Source organism: Mus musculus, chromosome 8 (assembly GCF_000001635.26).
Source record: "Mus musculus strain C57BL/6J chromosome 8, GRCm38.p6 C57BL/6J".
Lineage (NCBI taxonomy): Eukaryota > Metazoa > Chordata > Mammalia > Rodentia > Muridae > Mus > Mus musculus.
The window spans coordinates 95,100,524-95,113,363 of NC_000074.6; the positions used below are offsets into that span (position 1 = coordinate 95,100,524).

Sequence of the window (12,840 nt, forward strand, 5' to 3'; positions counted from 1 at the left end):
CCAGCAGAAGCACATGGACAGGGCAGCAGAAGGCAGGACTGGCTCTGTACAAGAGCCCTGGCAGAGCCCTGAACCAACAGCAGGCAGCAGGTGGGCAGCCCCAGGCCGCTGACCCCCACTTACCTGGAGACTGCAGCCCCAGCTGTCAGGCTGAAATCAAAGTGATAGATGTCTCACTTGGGGAGGGATTGGCCCAGCTGCCACCACCCCCTTTGGACCCAGTGAGGGGCCAGGCCCCCTTTTCCACCGGGGATGTCTGGACTGCTTTGTGGAAGGTGGGTAGAATCAGGTACCAGAGGAGCCCCACCAAGGTGAGGGCTCCTATATACACAGTGTGGGCCTCAAGTCAGGAGCACATGCTAGGAGCCTCTAGGGCCAGGCCCTCTGTCCCTTTCCAGGGATTTAGTAAAGCTTTCTGACTCTTGCCCAAGGCAGGCAAGGGAAGGAGACGAGTTCTAAACATGGTTTTATGGAGTTGAGGATGGAACCCAGGGCTCCCATATGCTCAGTAGGCAGCTTCCCTTTGTGGGGTACATTCTCGCTATGTAACTTCCACTAGCCTGGACCTCACTGTGTAAACCATGCTAGTTCAGAGCGTGCTCCTTCTGCCTCTCCCTCTGTCTCCCAAATGCCAGGGGCACAAGGCACAAACTATCGTGCCCAACTACCCTTTCTAGATTGTTTGGAAACTACTGATCAGGTTGGCCTCAAATCTCCACTCCTCTTGTGTCAGCCTCCCGAGCAGCTGAGATTCCAGGCTGAAGCCGCTAGGCCTGGCTCCTAGGCTGCTTCCTCCCTCTTTATAAAACAGCTTATCCTTAGCTAGGAAAGGACAGCCTGGCTCCCTCCTGCCCTCCCATCCAGTCCACTTCTAGACAGGCTTACCTGACGGCTGCAGTTTCCTTCGGATGGAACCTGGGCGGCTACTGGTCCCAGAGCCAGGGGCAGAGTGGGCTCGTGCTGTAGGCTGTGGTGTCTGGCAAGCCGGCTCCCACTGTGAGCAGAGATGCCAGTGGGTGTGGGAGCCAAGGCTGCCCCAGCTCATTCATCTCCAACCACTCTGCTTCCCTTCTCTGACAGTGTTTGTTCATCTACAGAGGGGACTAATGACCCTGCCGCCCTGAGAAGTCACGGGACAGGAATTAAACATTGTCTACAATTTAAAATGCATCTACCATGGGCAACTGCTGGTCTCCAAGACAAAGATGGCTGAAGGGGTCACGGGCATACACCCTTAATCTCAGCAGTCAGGTCTCCTGAGTTTGAGGCTAGCCTGGTCTCCAAAGCAAGCTCTAGGCCGGTCAGCGCTACATAGTGAGACCGTCTCAAGAAAGCAGAAGCACGCCTGAGCTCTGGCCTCACCCACCTTTGTGGCAGCTTCTACTCTCACTACACCAGCCTGTCTGCCCTTTCCCTACTCGGTACCAGCCTGAGTCTCACTCATGGAAGCCTCTCCCCTCCTCCCCCACCCCATCCATCCCCCAGTACCTCCAGGTGCTCCTGGCTTGACCAGGAACCCAGCTCTGTGCGGCGGGACCCAGGGCCCAACTCCACAGAGCGAACCCTCTCAGCAAATCTGAGGGAGTACAGAGTCTCGCTGGTGTTCTTCTCCACTGGGGACACCTAGGGGACAGAGAGCTCATGGTACAGCACAGGAGGTAGCAGCATGGCCACCAGAGGGTGTTTCTGGTCAGGGGAGCCCACTGTGGGCAGTGAACATGGGGAGGAACTTGTGTACTAAAAGGGGATGTTGGTAGGGGTCTATGTGGGGGTAGGGGGAGCCAGCAGCCTGGGGAGGCTCTTGCTGAACCTCAGGCCCTCACCTGTACCACCATAAGGGTCTTGCTGTCACCACTGAGTGAGTCCTGCAGCAGGTAGGTGAGTTTGGAATTGCGGAAGGGCACATGGCCTTGTCGAGAACGCAGGGCAGCAATGACGTCCCCCAGGGCGGATAGTGACCTGTTGATGTGCTGTGCCTCTCGCAGGCGGTTGCCCTCAGCCCCCGACTTGCCCACACGCTCTGAACCAGCCAGGTCCACCAGGTTCAGCTTCCCTGCAGGCAGAGCAGAGGGTGGGTCAGCGCTGCCCCAAAGATACTGATGGAGGGCTTGACCAGAATGGCCACTGTGCATCTCTCACCCGTGGTGCGGAGGCCTGTGCTGCAATCCACACCTCTCACTGTCACGATGAGCAGAGCGTGGGAGCGGGAGCTGTGTTCGTTCAGGTTGGTGAACTCGGTGGTGCGGTTGTTGTAGCCAAACTCAAACACCTGGGGGCAAAGGCAGTGAGCGGGCTCCTTTGGGATGGGCAATGCCACCCTATGTGCTTTACCTGGATACTCAAGTTTCTTCAAGGTTTTTGTTATTATTGTTTGGTTTTAGGCAGAGGCAAGGTCATAGTGTGTATACCAAGCTGCCCTCTAGCTCAGAGATCTGCCTGCCTTTGCCTCTCAAATACTGGGATAAAAGGGTGGACAGCATCACATCTTGCTATCTTTTTAATTTTTTGTTTTGAGATCAGGTCTCTGTAGTCTTGTCTGGCCTGGAACTCACTATGTAGAACTCACTGATCTGGCAGAGATCCACCTGCCTCTGTCCAAGTGCTGACATTAAAGCTGTGTACACCCAGCCACATGAAAGCCTCTGAGGGTCTTGCTAGGTAGTCAGACTGGTTCCCGATTCACAATTCTCCTGACTTAGCTTTACAGGTGTGCTCCTATACCTGCCTTTCCTTTCAGATGAGGAGACAGGCTTGGAGAGGCCTGGGGACTCCCCTAAGCTGCATTGTCAGGTGGTGGCAAAGCCCACCTTGGACCTGGAGCCCAGTTCTGTCCACCAGAGCAGCTGTTGGTGAGCGGGGCCTCCAGCACTTCCCCAGGACACCTTACCTTGTTGATGTCATCCACGCTCTGCACCTGGAACTCAGTCAGCCCTGGCACATACAGTTGCCCACTGCCATCCGGGCACAGTCGGATCTCCAGCTTCTCCTGAGGCTCTTTCCCCAGCAGGTCCCTGGAGCGGCAAGCCAAGCGAGACATGACTTCTCCCCTCCCACTCTGGCCTCTGCTTGCCTTGCACCCAATCCCTAGTCTGGAATCTGCCCCTGCACCAATCCTGGACCACAGGACTTGCACTCAGCAGAGGGGAAACAGACTTCCACAGAAGTCCTAAGGACCACACAGCCCCTGACTGGGTAGGGGCCCCATCCCGACCCAGTTCAGCGCAGCCCACAACACAGAAAGGGGTCCCAGATAAGGGAGGACCACCTAACTCCTAACCCTGGGCAGATCCTCTTCCCAGCCTCACCTAGAACTTAGACTTGGAGACCAGAAAGCCCCACTACCAGCACTCCGAGCTCCAGCCCAGGCCCACCTGAGGACTTCATTGTAAATCTCAGCTGCGCTGACGGTGATGTTGTACTGCCAGTCAGACGCCTTCTCCTGCACCTCCGAGAAGAGCAGCTGCAGGGCCCGCTGGTTGATGCCCGGGTTCTCGGGAGTCCCCTGTTGGCAAAAGTAAAGGCCCAGTGGCCCCACAGATGCTCACACAATATCTGTCACCCCATGCCCTCAGGAACCCCTAACAGGTGAGCCTCTCCTGCTGGTCTGTCTGTCCTCCGAATATAGGCAAGTTTCCCCACCTTGAAGGTAGCATTTCCCTGCCAGGAAGTTAGTAAGCATGAAAGGAGCTCTGTGGGGTGAAGCCTGACACACTACCCCTGCGGAGGGAACACCAGGGCTTATTATGGTCTGCTGGGCCTCCTGGAAGGGGCAGTTGAAATAAACATGGAGCCACCCACTGCCCACTGGGAGGCTCCCTGTCTGGGTGGCCGGAAGCCAGGCTCTGTGGGTGAAGTCCTTGAGGCTGGATGACATGGCCACCTTTCAGAATAAATCTAGAGCCCACCTGAGTGGGCCCTAGACACACTTTCCCTCCGCTTTGAAGGTACCTCCCCCTCATCTCATTCCTGTGCTTCAAGTGTGCTAACTGCCAGGCACACTCCAAGGCCTTGCAGGTCTGACTGTCCTAAGTTGTTCTACAGCAGCTCCCTCAAGGCCTCCCACGCTCCCTCAGAGGCTTCCCCCTGCCTCAGGTACCCTGTCCCTGCTGGAGCCTCACTCTGAGTTTGCTGCCGTCCCTAGCACCTGCTGGGCACCTCCTGATGTGCTGTGCTCACTGCCACTCCAACTGCCAGATGGGACCCTGACAGGCTGTTCTGTCATAGTGGGCCTCAGCAGAGAGCTCAGAGGATGGACACGACCACTATCCAGCCCAAGACAGAGCTAAATAAAGCCTTCCCCTTTCTAGCCCACCTGCCCTGCCCTGCTAACCAGAACTGAGGGTATGGGGGTTAGGGAGAGGGGTGTTAGGGGACAGTCACAACAGGGGATGCCCAGTGGCCTGACCAGCAGGAAGTGACAAGCCCCTTCCCACCCAGTCCTATGTGGGGAGTCCACTGCAGCCCCTAGTGAGTCAGAAAACTACTAACAAAGCAATACTCCATAGGGCTAAAATGTTCTATTTCTCTCTGTAGTCAGATTCTTCAACTCTGGGCTGGGAGTGTTAACATATATCTTTAATCCAAGCAGTCTGGAGGCAGAGGCAGGTGGATCTCTGAGTTCAAGGTCAGCCTGACTAACAGCGAGTTCTAGGACAGCCAGGGCTACATTGGAGACCATGTCTCAAAACAATAGCAAAACAAAATTCTTCTGCTCAAGTAGCCTTACAAGGCTGGCTCTGGGCACACACCCTGGATAAAGCCCTTCTCTGAGAGCCCAGCTTCCCACAACTGTAGTCGTGCAGGTATCCAGTCTCTCCCATGGCCCAGGGCCTTGCTGGGAGCTGATACCAGTCCTCATTCATCCCCATATCCTGGGAATCCTTGAGCAGAGTCGAGGAGAACACAGGAAAGCTCAGGGAATCTATGCAAGGATAAAGGCCTGGCCTCTGACAGCCTGCCCTACCTCCTGAGACACGGGAGCCAATGGAGCACTCTCCTGGGGAGAACTTAGCGTGTGAAGACTTGGTCCCTGGGAGCCAATGCCAAGAACAGCAGCACGAGGTGGTTATGAGACTCAAAGCATACACTATGGAAACCCAAATTTCATGGAAGGAAGCTAGGTTCCCTAAGTGCCCACACACACACACACACACACACACACACACACACACACACACACACTGGGCAAACACCTACCTCCATTGTATATGTCTTGCCGGCACCTGTCTGGCCGTAAGCAAAGATACAGACATTGAAGCCATCGATGCAGGAGGTAATGAGGGCCTGCACCTCCTGGAACACCTGGGGAGACATGGGGCAGGGACCACGGGTTCCAGTGCTGCTGGCATATGGGGCCCCACAGCTCTAGCATCAGCAACCTCCCAGCTAATGCTCCATCCATGAGAACCATCTATCACCAGCACAGAGGCTAGGACCCAAACCCAGCCTGTTCATTCTCAGGGAAGGCTTGACCAAACCAAAGCAGAGGAGAGTATGTGCCTGGACCATTCTCTGGCTTGGGCCTGTGTGACCCCCATGGTATTCATGTTGCCCAGCCTTGGCACTAAGGAGTCAGGGACAGTGGAGGGCTCTAAAAAGTTCCATGGGACTGTTACAGCAAAGAAACTCAGGCAGGGGAGGCCAGCCTCCAGGCCTACTGGCAGATGAGAGAAGCCTTAGTGTGGGAGAAGCCATGGGGTAGGCAGACTAGAGTCCCTGGGTAAGGCAGGTTCTGTGTGGAGCTCCTTCCCTAAGGCCTCCACCTGTACCTTCCCACCCTCTTCTTTCTTCTGGGTTGGAAGAAGAGTGACCCATGATCCTCCACTCTTAGGTTATTTTTTCCCCCACCTAGCCTTGACCCCTGTCCTTCTGTGTCTGTCCTTTCCTCTGCTGCTCCTTCCATGTCCCTAGAGATACCCTGTTCATGAAGCCACACTCACGTCCTGCTGGGAAGCCCACGGGGAGAAGACCTTGTCCAGCTCGAAGGACACGGGCTTGCCCTTGTGCAGCAGGTGGATGATGGAGTCATCATCAGGGTCAAAGGTCACAGCATTGGTTGCCTCGGGTCCTTCTCCATCCTCCTTGGTGACTGGCCGGACTCGGGCAATCACCCGGATGTTTCCTGGATCGGTTGATGGAGAGATGGGGTGGATCAATACCAAACTAGAATTGACTAGCGGCCCATGGCCAAGAGCCCCATCTTTTATGTAAGACCGGGGAGTGACATGGTATCAGTCACTCAGATCACTGTATGAATTCACTTACTACATTTTCTTCCTGAGCAAAGTCAGGATGCTTTGCCTTGTGGCTACACAGTACAGTCAATCCTGGTAACACTCTCTGTGGACTTGAGTTTCCTCATCTATTCAAGAAGTTTGGACTCCATGAACCAAGGGATTTATTCTTGCCATTAATCTAAGGAGCATGGGCAATGCTAAGCAGGACTTGGGTACCAGATGGGCAAAAAGGACAGCTATCCGTGTGCTCCCAGCCCTGGTGATGGGACAGTACTGGGGTTCTCTGGATGACTGATGATCACTGTCCCTTCTCTCAGACACCATGAACATGGTGATGGCTGTGGTCTGGGGATACAGTGAATTCCCCAGTGTCTGCAACAGTAGCTGACACACAGCAGGTGCTCCCTAGGGCTCAGGGCAGAGATCAGTGACACCTGAGCCTGTAGCAAGTGCCACCATTGCACAGTACCCTACCACATCCCCCAGGCCTGGGCAGAACCTACCATGGCCAAGGAGCTTTGAAGATGGTCAAGTTCAAATCCAAGCTGGACCATATACTAGGAGTGTGTCTTTAAGCAAGTTTCCTGCTTTTTCTGTGCCTCGGAAGCAGCAGCAGCAGCAGCAGCAGTGAGCACAGCTTTGATGCACAGTTGCAGACACTCACCCTTCAGCCGGACCAGCTCGTTATGGCATTTCTTGCGCAGCTGTAGTTCCCGGCGGTACTTGCGCAACAGCTCCTGGTTGTTGCTATTAACCTCCTCGATGGCCTGGCCGATCTGCGGAGCACACGTGGTGCCATCAGAAGCCGGACTCTGTCAGCTTCCCTTCACTGGGCCTGATGGTGGTATTACCCTCACCAGCCCGGGCTGAGTAGACCAACCTTTCCCAATAGTCCCTCTGAGGAGGTAGAGCCAGTGCCCTCATTTTATAGATGAGGAAAAAGAGCTCTGGACTAAGGGTGAGTAATGACCAGAGACTGAGTACTTGGCTGCGGTGAGATTCAGCAATCTCAAATCTAACCTTTCCCAAGGAGCTAGGGACAAGGGCACCTTCCATCTGTTCCCTCCATGGGGTGATGGGACATAGAGACACTAACCCAAGAGTGAGGATGCTCAGAATGACCTGGGCTCTTTACCACATTCGTGTATTACTGACATAGTTATTTAAAGAACTATTTTTTTTTCCCAAAATACACCCATCTCTTGCAGAGTTGTCATATGAACTTGAGAAGCCAGCGTCTATAAAAGGCTCAGCCACATGGGAGACACTTAGGAGTCACTGGCTAGGTCTCACACAGTGTGAGGATGCCTACAAAATGAGCACCAAGGGCTAAAGCTTGGGGGGAGAGCATTTGCCTATCAGGTGAGAAGCCCTGGGCTCAGTCCCTAGCATATTATGGGGGCAGAAGCCAGTAATTACAACTGAGGCTGAGGCAGGAAAGTATGGAATCGAGGTCAACCTGTGCTAAAAGCCCTGTCTCAAATAAATAAACAACCCTGGTAGATATAAGGTACTGCAGCACAGATGGGAGCTCATGAAAGGACAGTGTGTGAATGTGTGCCTTTTGGGAGTAAGGCAAGAAGGGGCTTGCTCACCTCAGCTTTGACACTCCTGAGAGCCTCCTGCAGCAGCAAGGGGAAGCCCCGCACCTGCCGCTTGAGCCCATTGTAGTCGTTGGTGAGGGTCCTCAGCGCAGGCTGCAGCGTCAGCAGGTTGGTCCTGACACCTAGTGGGGCAAAGGTGTTAGGTATCTGGGCTGTGAGGCAGGGGCAGGGGCAGGGGCAGGGGGATGGGCAGGGCCAGCTTCCGGCTCACCTGCCAGGTTCTCGTGTACTGCCTTCATCTCCACCTGGGCCCGTGCAAAGGCCTCCTCAATGGCCCGGTTCTTATCCTCCTCCAAGGACTGCATCTCCTCCAGCATCTGCCCGTGTGCCCGCTCCAGCTCTGCCTCATACATGGCAATCTGATGGCCAGGCCAGGAAAGGGTTCAGTGAAGGGGCAGGGCGGGGCAGGAGTGGGGGAGCGGCATGGACAGACGTGTTATTGCTGGCTGGTGCAGAGGGATGGAATGACCTGCTTTCCCACCGGAAGGCTGTGAGTCTGTATAGCCATCACCATCCCGTATTAGCCCCAGTTCTGACTGGCCTGTGCCCATGACAGGTGACAGGCCACATGTCCCCAAGGTGCATATGCTCAACAGATTGGAAAGAGCAGAAGAGCAGGCGGGACAACCTGAGCACACCAGTGGGCGGCCAGGGACAGCCCCTTGAGATCATTTTCCCGTGTCCCCACCATGAAGAGGCTTTTGTGGCCAGCTCAGGTTATCGATGAGGAAGCAGAGATTAACCCCGTGGCCAGGGGAAAAGAGAAACTGCACCCCAATTCTTTCGGGTCCCCACTACAGCTGTCTTGGCCTGCGCACCTGAGCCCGCAACTGGACTGTCAGCTGGTGGGAGTTCTGTAGCTGCTGCTCCATCTCCTTCAGCACCTGCCGCTGCATGGCCACTTGCTCCTGCAGGTGCTGGTTCCGGGTCTGGGACTCGCTGAGGGCCTGCTTGGTCTTGGAAGACTCTACCTCCACTGTCTTGATGACATACTGCAAACAGAGGGAAGGACAGGACAGGGCATTGTCAGAGGCAGCTGACCCACAGTGTCGTCCCAGCAATCTCTAGGAGCTAGCTGAAAGGTTCCAGTTCTGCAGACAGGTTCTGGTTTCCGCAGAAATCTGCTAGTTATCTTCTAAAGGGGGAACCTGCAGGAAGCCTGACTGAGCCCAGGCCGGGCGCAAACTGACAAGAAGGACAAAGGTAGGTACACCTGTGCCCGGCATAGAAAGAGCCACCTTCAACCTTCACTGAGCCTGCCTGGCAGCGAGCAAGGAAGGAACCAACTTAAGAACAAGACTGGAAAGAGCCCTGTGGCTCTGCATACCTAGCCAGTCAGTGGGACAAGGCCCTTTTAGGGGCAAGCCCTGCCCTGGGCCCAAGATTCCTACAGGGCAGTGCAACCTATCTGGCCACTCACCTTAACAGGTGGGGACTGGGCCCTCAGACTGGCGATAGTCTCATGGCTGTCACGCAGGCGCCGGCTGAGCCGTTCCTCCTCCTGGGCTTTCTCAGCCAGACAGTCCTTGAGGCGCAGCTCTACCTCTGCCAGCCGGTCCGTTTTCTGCTGCACCTCCAGGTTCAGTTCCGACAGCATGCCTTTGTTCTCAGCCACTTCCAACTGCAGCTGGGACAGCTTGTCACGGAGCTGGCTGCTCTCCTGTGGGTAGTCAAGGCAGCCAGGTGGGGACGGGGTCATCCCCAGCAGCTGAGCCTACGGGCCCAGGGCAGAGGCTGCCGCCCGCCCGCCCACCTGCCCGGCCTACCTGGCTGTGCTCACAGCCCTCGCAGGGCACCACCGGCTGGGCCCGAAGCTCCTGCAGTTCGACCTCACAGCGCCTCAGCTCCTGCCTCAGCTGCTCATTCTCCACCATCAGTCTGTCCCTGTGCTTCTCCGCGTCCGTGCCTCCCTGTGGAGAGCCGGGGCCCAGAGGCGGCATGAGCAAGGCCACACCAGGAGATGAGGACAGAGGAAAAGAGAAAGCAGAGAAGGAAAGGGGCAGGCAGGCAAAGTAAGAGGCCAGGGCTCAGAAAGAAGTCAAAAGAAAGGGAGGAAAGGAGGCCAGCAGAGCAGTCTATTTTCCTTAGTGTGAAAGTCACACAAAGTCAAATTTATGCATGCACAGAGTTCACACTCTTCTTTTGACGTCAGCAAATGAGATCCAGCCCCCTGCTCTGTGGTGTGAAGTGCCACGTCTGAGACAAGACAACATAAGCCCAGATAGGGCATGGGCGCTCAGAGACAGCCACATCCAGAGGTGGAAGAGTGACCACGTCTTGACACTCACCCCTCCCCTCCCCTCCCCTCAGGACGGTCCTGGGGTCCTCACCAGTTCTGATCGCAGTCGGCTCACTTCCTGGGCCTGGCTAATGAGCTTTTCCTTTAGATTCTCCACCTGTGGGCACAAAGCCAGGTCCTTATCCCACCAGCCCACACCCAGGCCTCCTGCCCAGCTCCAGTGATCACTAGCATGGCCCCTCTGAGCCCAGGACCTCAGGTTTCCCTATGGTCAAGCACCAGGAACTCTGGTAAGCTAGCCTGGTCTCAATGGCCTTCAGTGCTCTCTCCCTGCAAGAATGTACCAGCCATGGCTCAGCAGGAGAGGTTCTCTTGGGAAACTGAGGACCCTTCACAGGCCCCTTCTAAAGCACAGGATCTACCTTTTTTTAAAAAAATTACTTGTGCACTGTAGCTGTCTTCAGACACACCAGAAGAAGGCATCAGATCCCATTACAGATGGTGTGAGCCACCATGTGGTTGCTGGGAATTGAATTCAGGACCTCTGGAAGAGCAGTTAGTGCTTTTAACTGCTAAGTCACCTCTCCAGCCCCCCCCCCCTTAAGACTATGTAGCCCCAGCTGTTCTGGAACTATTTGTAGATGAGGCTGGCCTCAGACTCAGAGATCTGCCTGCTTCTTCCTCCCAAGTGCTGGGCTTAAAGGCATGCGCCACCACCACCCAACTAAAAATGCTTACTATTCACTTTTAAGTCACATGAACAGTTATAGCCCCCAGGCTCAGCCTTGCCCAGATCCCAGCACTTTCCACCTTGAGCAGCTTCTAGTGAGTAAGCCTGTGAGGCTGAGCCTTCTGCAGCCAGGCCTCGTCCAGAACCTTGAAGAACTGTGACGGGACCAGCAAGGTGGAAGTGAACATGGGCAAACAATGTACTCAGGACATGGGGAGGTGCGGGAGGAGACGGGGACCTCGGTGCTGACAATGCCTTGAGTAAAAATTCTAGCCCTTCCTTGTAGCTGCCCCCAGCAGGCTACCCCAGTCCCTGAGCCAACACTAGCCTGCCCCAGGAGTGCTCTTCAGGGAACAGGCGTGACGGGCAAGAGCCCTAGTAGCAGAATTTGCCAGAGTGTGTTGGGTTTCTCCTGAGCATATTCTAGATTGACTGTGTCTCCTTGGAGAAGGTGGGTTGAGAGCCAGAGTTTATATATCTGGGCCATCAAAGTATTGGGTTCTGGTTACTAACGAGGTAAAGGGAAATACTGCCTACAGGCACCAGGTAGATAAGCTGTACCCCCACCCAATACATACACTCAACTGGATGACTAAAGACCACCTAAAAAAGCACCTACCACGGGGTCTCCATGGGCTACAGTCTGATGGGAACTCATACCCAGTGCCATGAAATTTATCTCACGAGACAGGCTAATGCTGGGCATGGGGTACACGCCTTTAATCCCAACAGAGGCAGGCATATTTCTCTGAGTTCTGAGGCCAGTCTGGTCTACCTGGAAAATTCTAGGCAAGCCAGGGCTACACAGTAAGACCCTGTCTCAGAGGAGGAGGTGGGTATGGCCTGGGTACTTGGATATGTCAAATCACAGAGGAGACAAGACTCTTGGTAGCATGTAGCCTCACATGTCACTGTTCCCTAGGACTGGACAGAGTGTCTAGCTGGGCAGGCCAGCTTCTCTGGTCAAGTCAGGAGGAAGAGGGCCATGAGATCACCCTCCATCTCTGCTGCAGACTCAGGAGGCCAGTGTGGGTCAACTAGTGGTGGCCCGAGCCTCCACTGAGAGACTGCAAGGCCAGTCAGGCTGCCAACACCTCCAGGGGACAAACAGGTGACTTAAAAGTTAAGACAGAAAACTCACTCACCTCTGTCTCCACCTCAAGCATATTCCCTTCCTAGTGGCACTCCTGGCCATGGGCCCAGCAGGAAAGCAAAGGCCAGGGTTTTACTCTACCCATTACCACTGCCCATATGGGGCTGAGAACCCAGTCTGAGTGAGTGAGTGAGTGAGTGTGTGTGTGTGTGTCTGTGTGTGTGTGTGTGTGTGTGTCTGCACATGTACACATGTGCCCTTTGGCTGTAAGCAGAGTGGGGCAGCCATCAAGTACCACTGCATTGGGGAAGCAGCGAGGTCAACTGCATTATTGGTCAGCAAGGCACTGGTGTCCTGGGGGCAAAGTTTCAAGTCTGAAGTGCCACCTCGAAGCTGTGTCTCCCAGATTATGGCCTTTGGTCCCGACAAGCCCAGATCAGACTTGGTGTGTAGCATCCTTTTCCACAACTCTGCCCCACCCTCTGCAGCCTGCTCCTCAGCAGTGGCTCCCTAGCATCTTATCAAGGAAGAACCTGTGTGGGTAACAGGCCTCCAGGCTGCAGAAGCACAGCTCGGTGAATTCTACAGAATTTCCAGTTGGGCTGGCTTTTGGTGTATGGGTTTCTCTTGCATTTCAACCATCCTAAAATAAGATACTTCTGGAGGCAGAGGCAGGCGAATTTCTGAGTTTGAGGCCAGCCTGGTCTACAGAGTGAGTTCCAGGACAGCCAGGACTACACAGAGAAACCCTGTCTCGAAAAAGCCAATACCAAACCAAACAAACAAAAAAAGATACTTCCTACCTCTCCACATCGCCTCACCACTCCCAAGGCTGAAGTTCTGACCTTGGCTGTTTCCAGTGCTGGCTGATGCTGGGCTCTCAGCCCTGCTGTAGGGAACGTGGGCTGGCAATGCTCCTGGGGGGCAGGACCCCTGGC

General features: G+C 55.0%; 1 protein-coding gene across 17 annotated transcripts in view; it reads right to left on the minus strand.

Annotated features, from left to right (window-relative positions):
* Kifc3 (kinesin family member C3) overlaps positions 1-12,840 on the minus strand; it is a 102,999-nt gene that overhangs the window by 696 nt on the left and 89,463 nt on the right. For 9 of the 17 annotated variants that reach the window (NM_001372312.1, NM_001372313.1, XM_006530718.4 and 6 more), the window contains 15 exons: positions 10,171-10,236; positions 9,607-9,750; positions 9,261-9,500; positions 8,659-8,832; positions 8,052-8,199; positions 7,832-7,962; positions 6,901-7,012; positions 5,940-6,121; positions 5,197-5,301; positions 3,372-3,502; positions 2,888-3,011; positions 2,140-2,269; positions 1,824-2,053; positions 1,489-1,623; positions 886-994 (listed from right to left, as the gene is read on the minus strand). In NM_001372312.1, the coding sequence (NP_001359241.1) occupies positions 886-994; positions 1,489-1,623; positions 1,824-2,053; positions 2,140-2,269; positions 2,888-3,011; positions 3,372-3,502; positions 5,197-5,301; positions 5,940-6,121; positions 6,901-7,012; positions 7,832-7,962; positions 8,052-8,199; positions 8,659-8,832; positions 9,261-9,500; positions 9,607-9,750; positions 10,171-10,236 (2,161 nt within the window). Of the gene's footprint in view, positions 1-123; positions 151-885; positions 995-1,488; positions 1,624-1,823; positions 2,054-2,139; positions 2,270-2,887; positions 3,012-3,371; positions 3,503-5,196; positions 5,302-5,939; positions 6,122-6,900; positions 7,013-7,831; positions 7,963-8,051; positions 8,200-8,658; positions 8,833-9,260; positions 9,501-9,606; positions 9,751-10,170; positions 10,237-12,705; positions 12,822-12,840 lie in introns of those variants that run through there. The other 8 variants (XM_006530720.4, XM_030243308.1, NM_010631.3 and 5 more) reach the window with 3 other exon arrangements.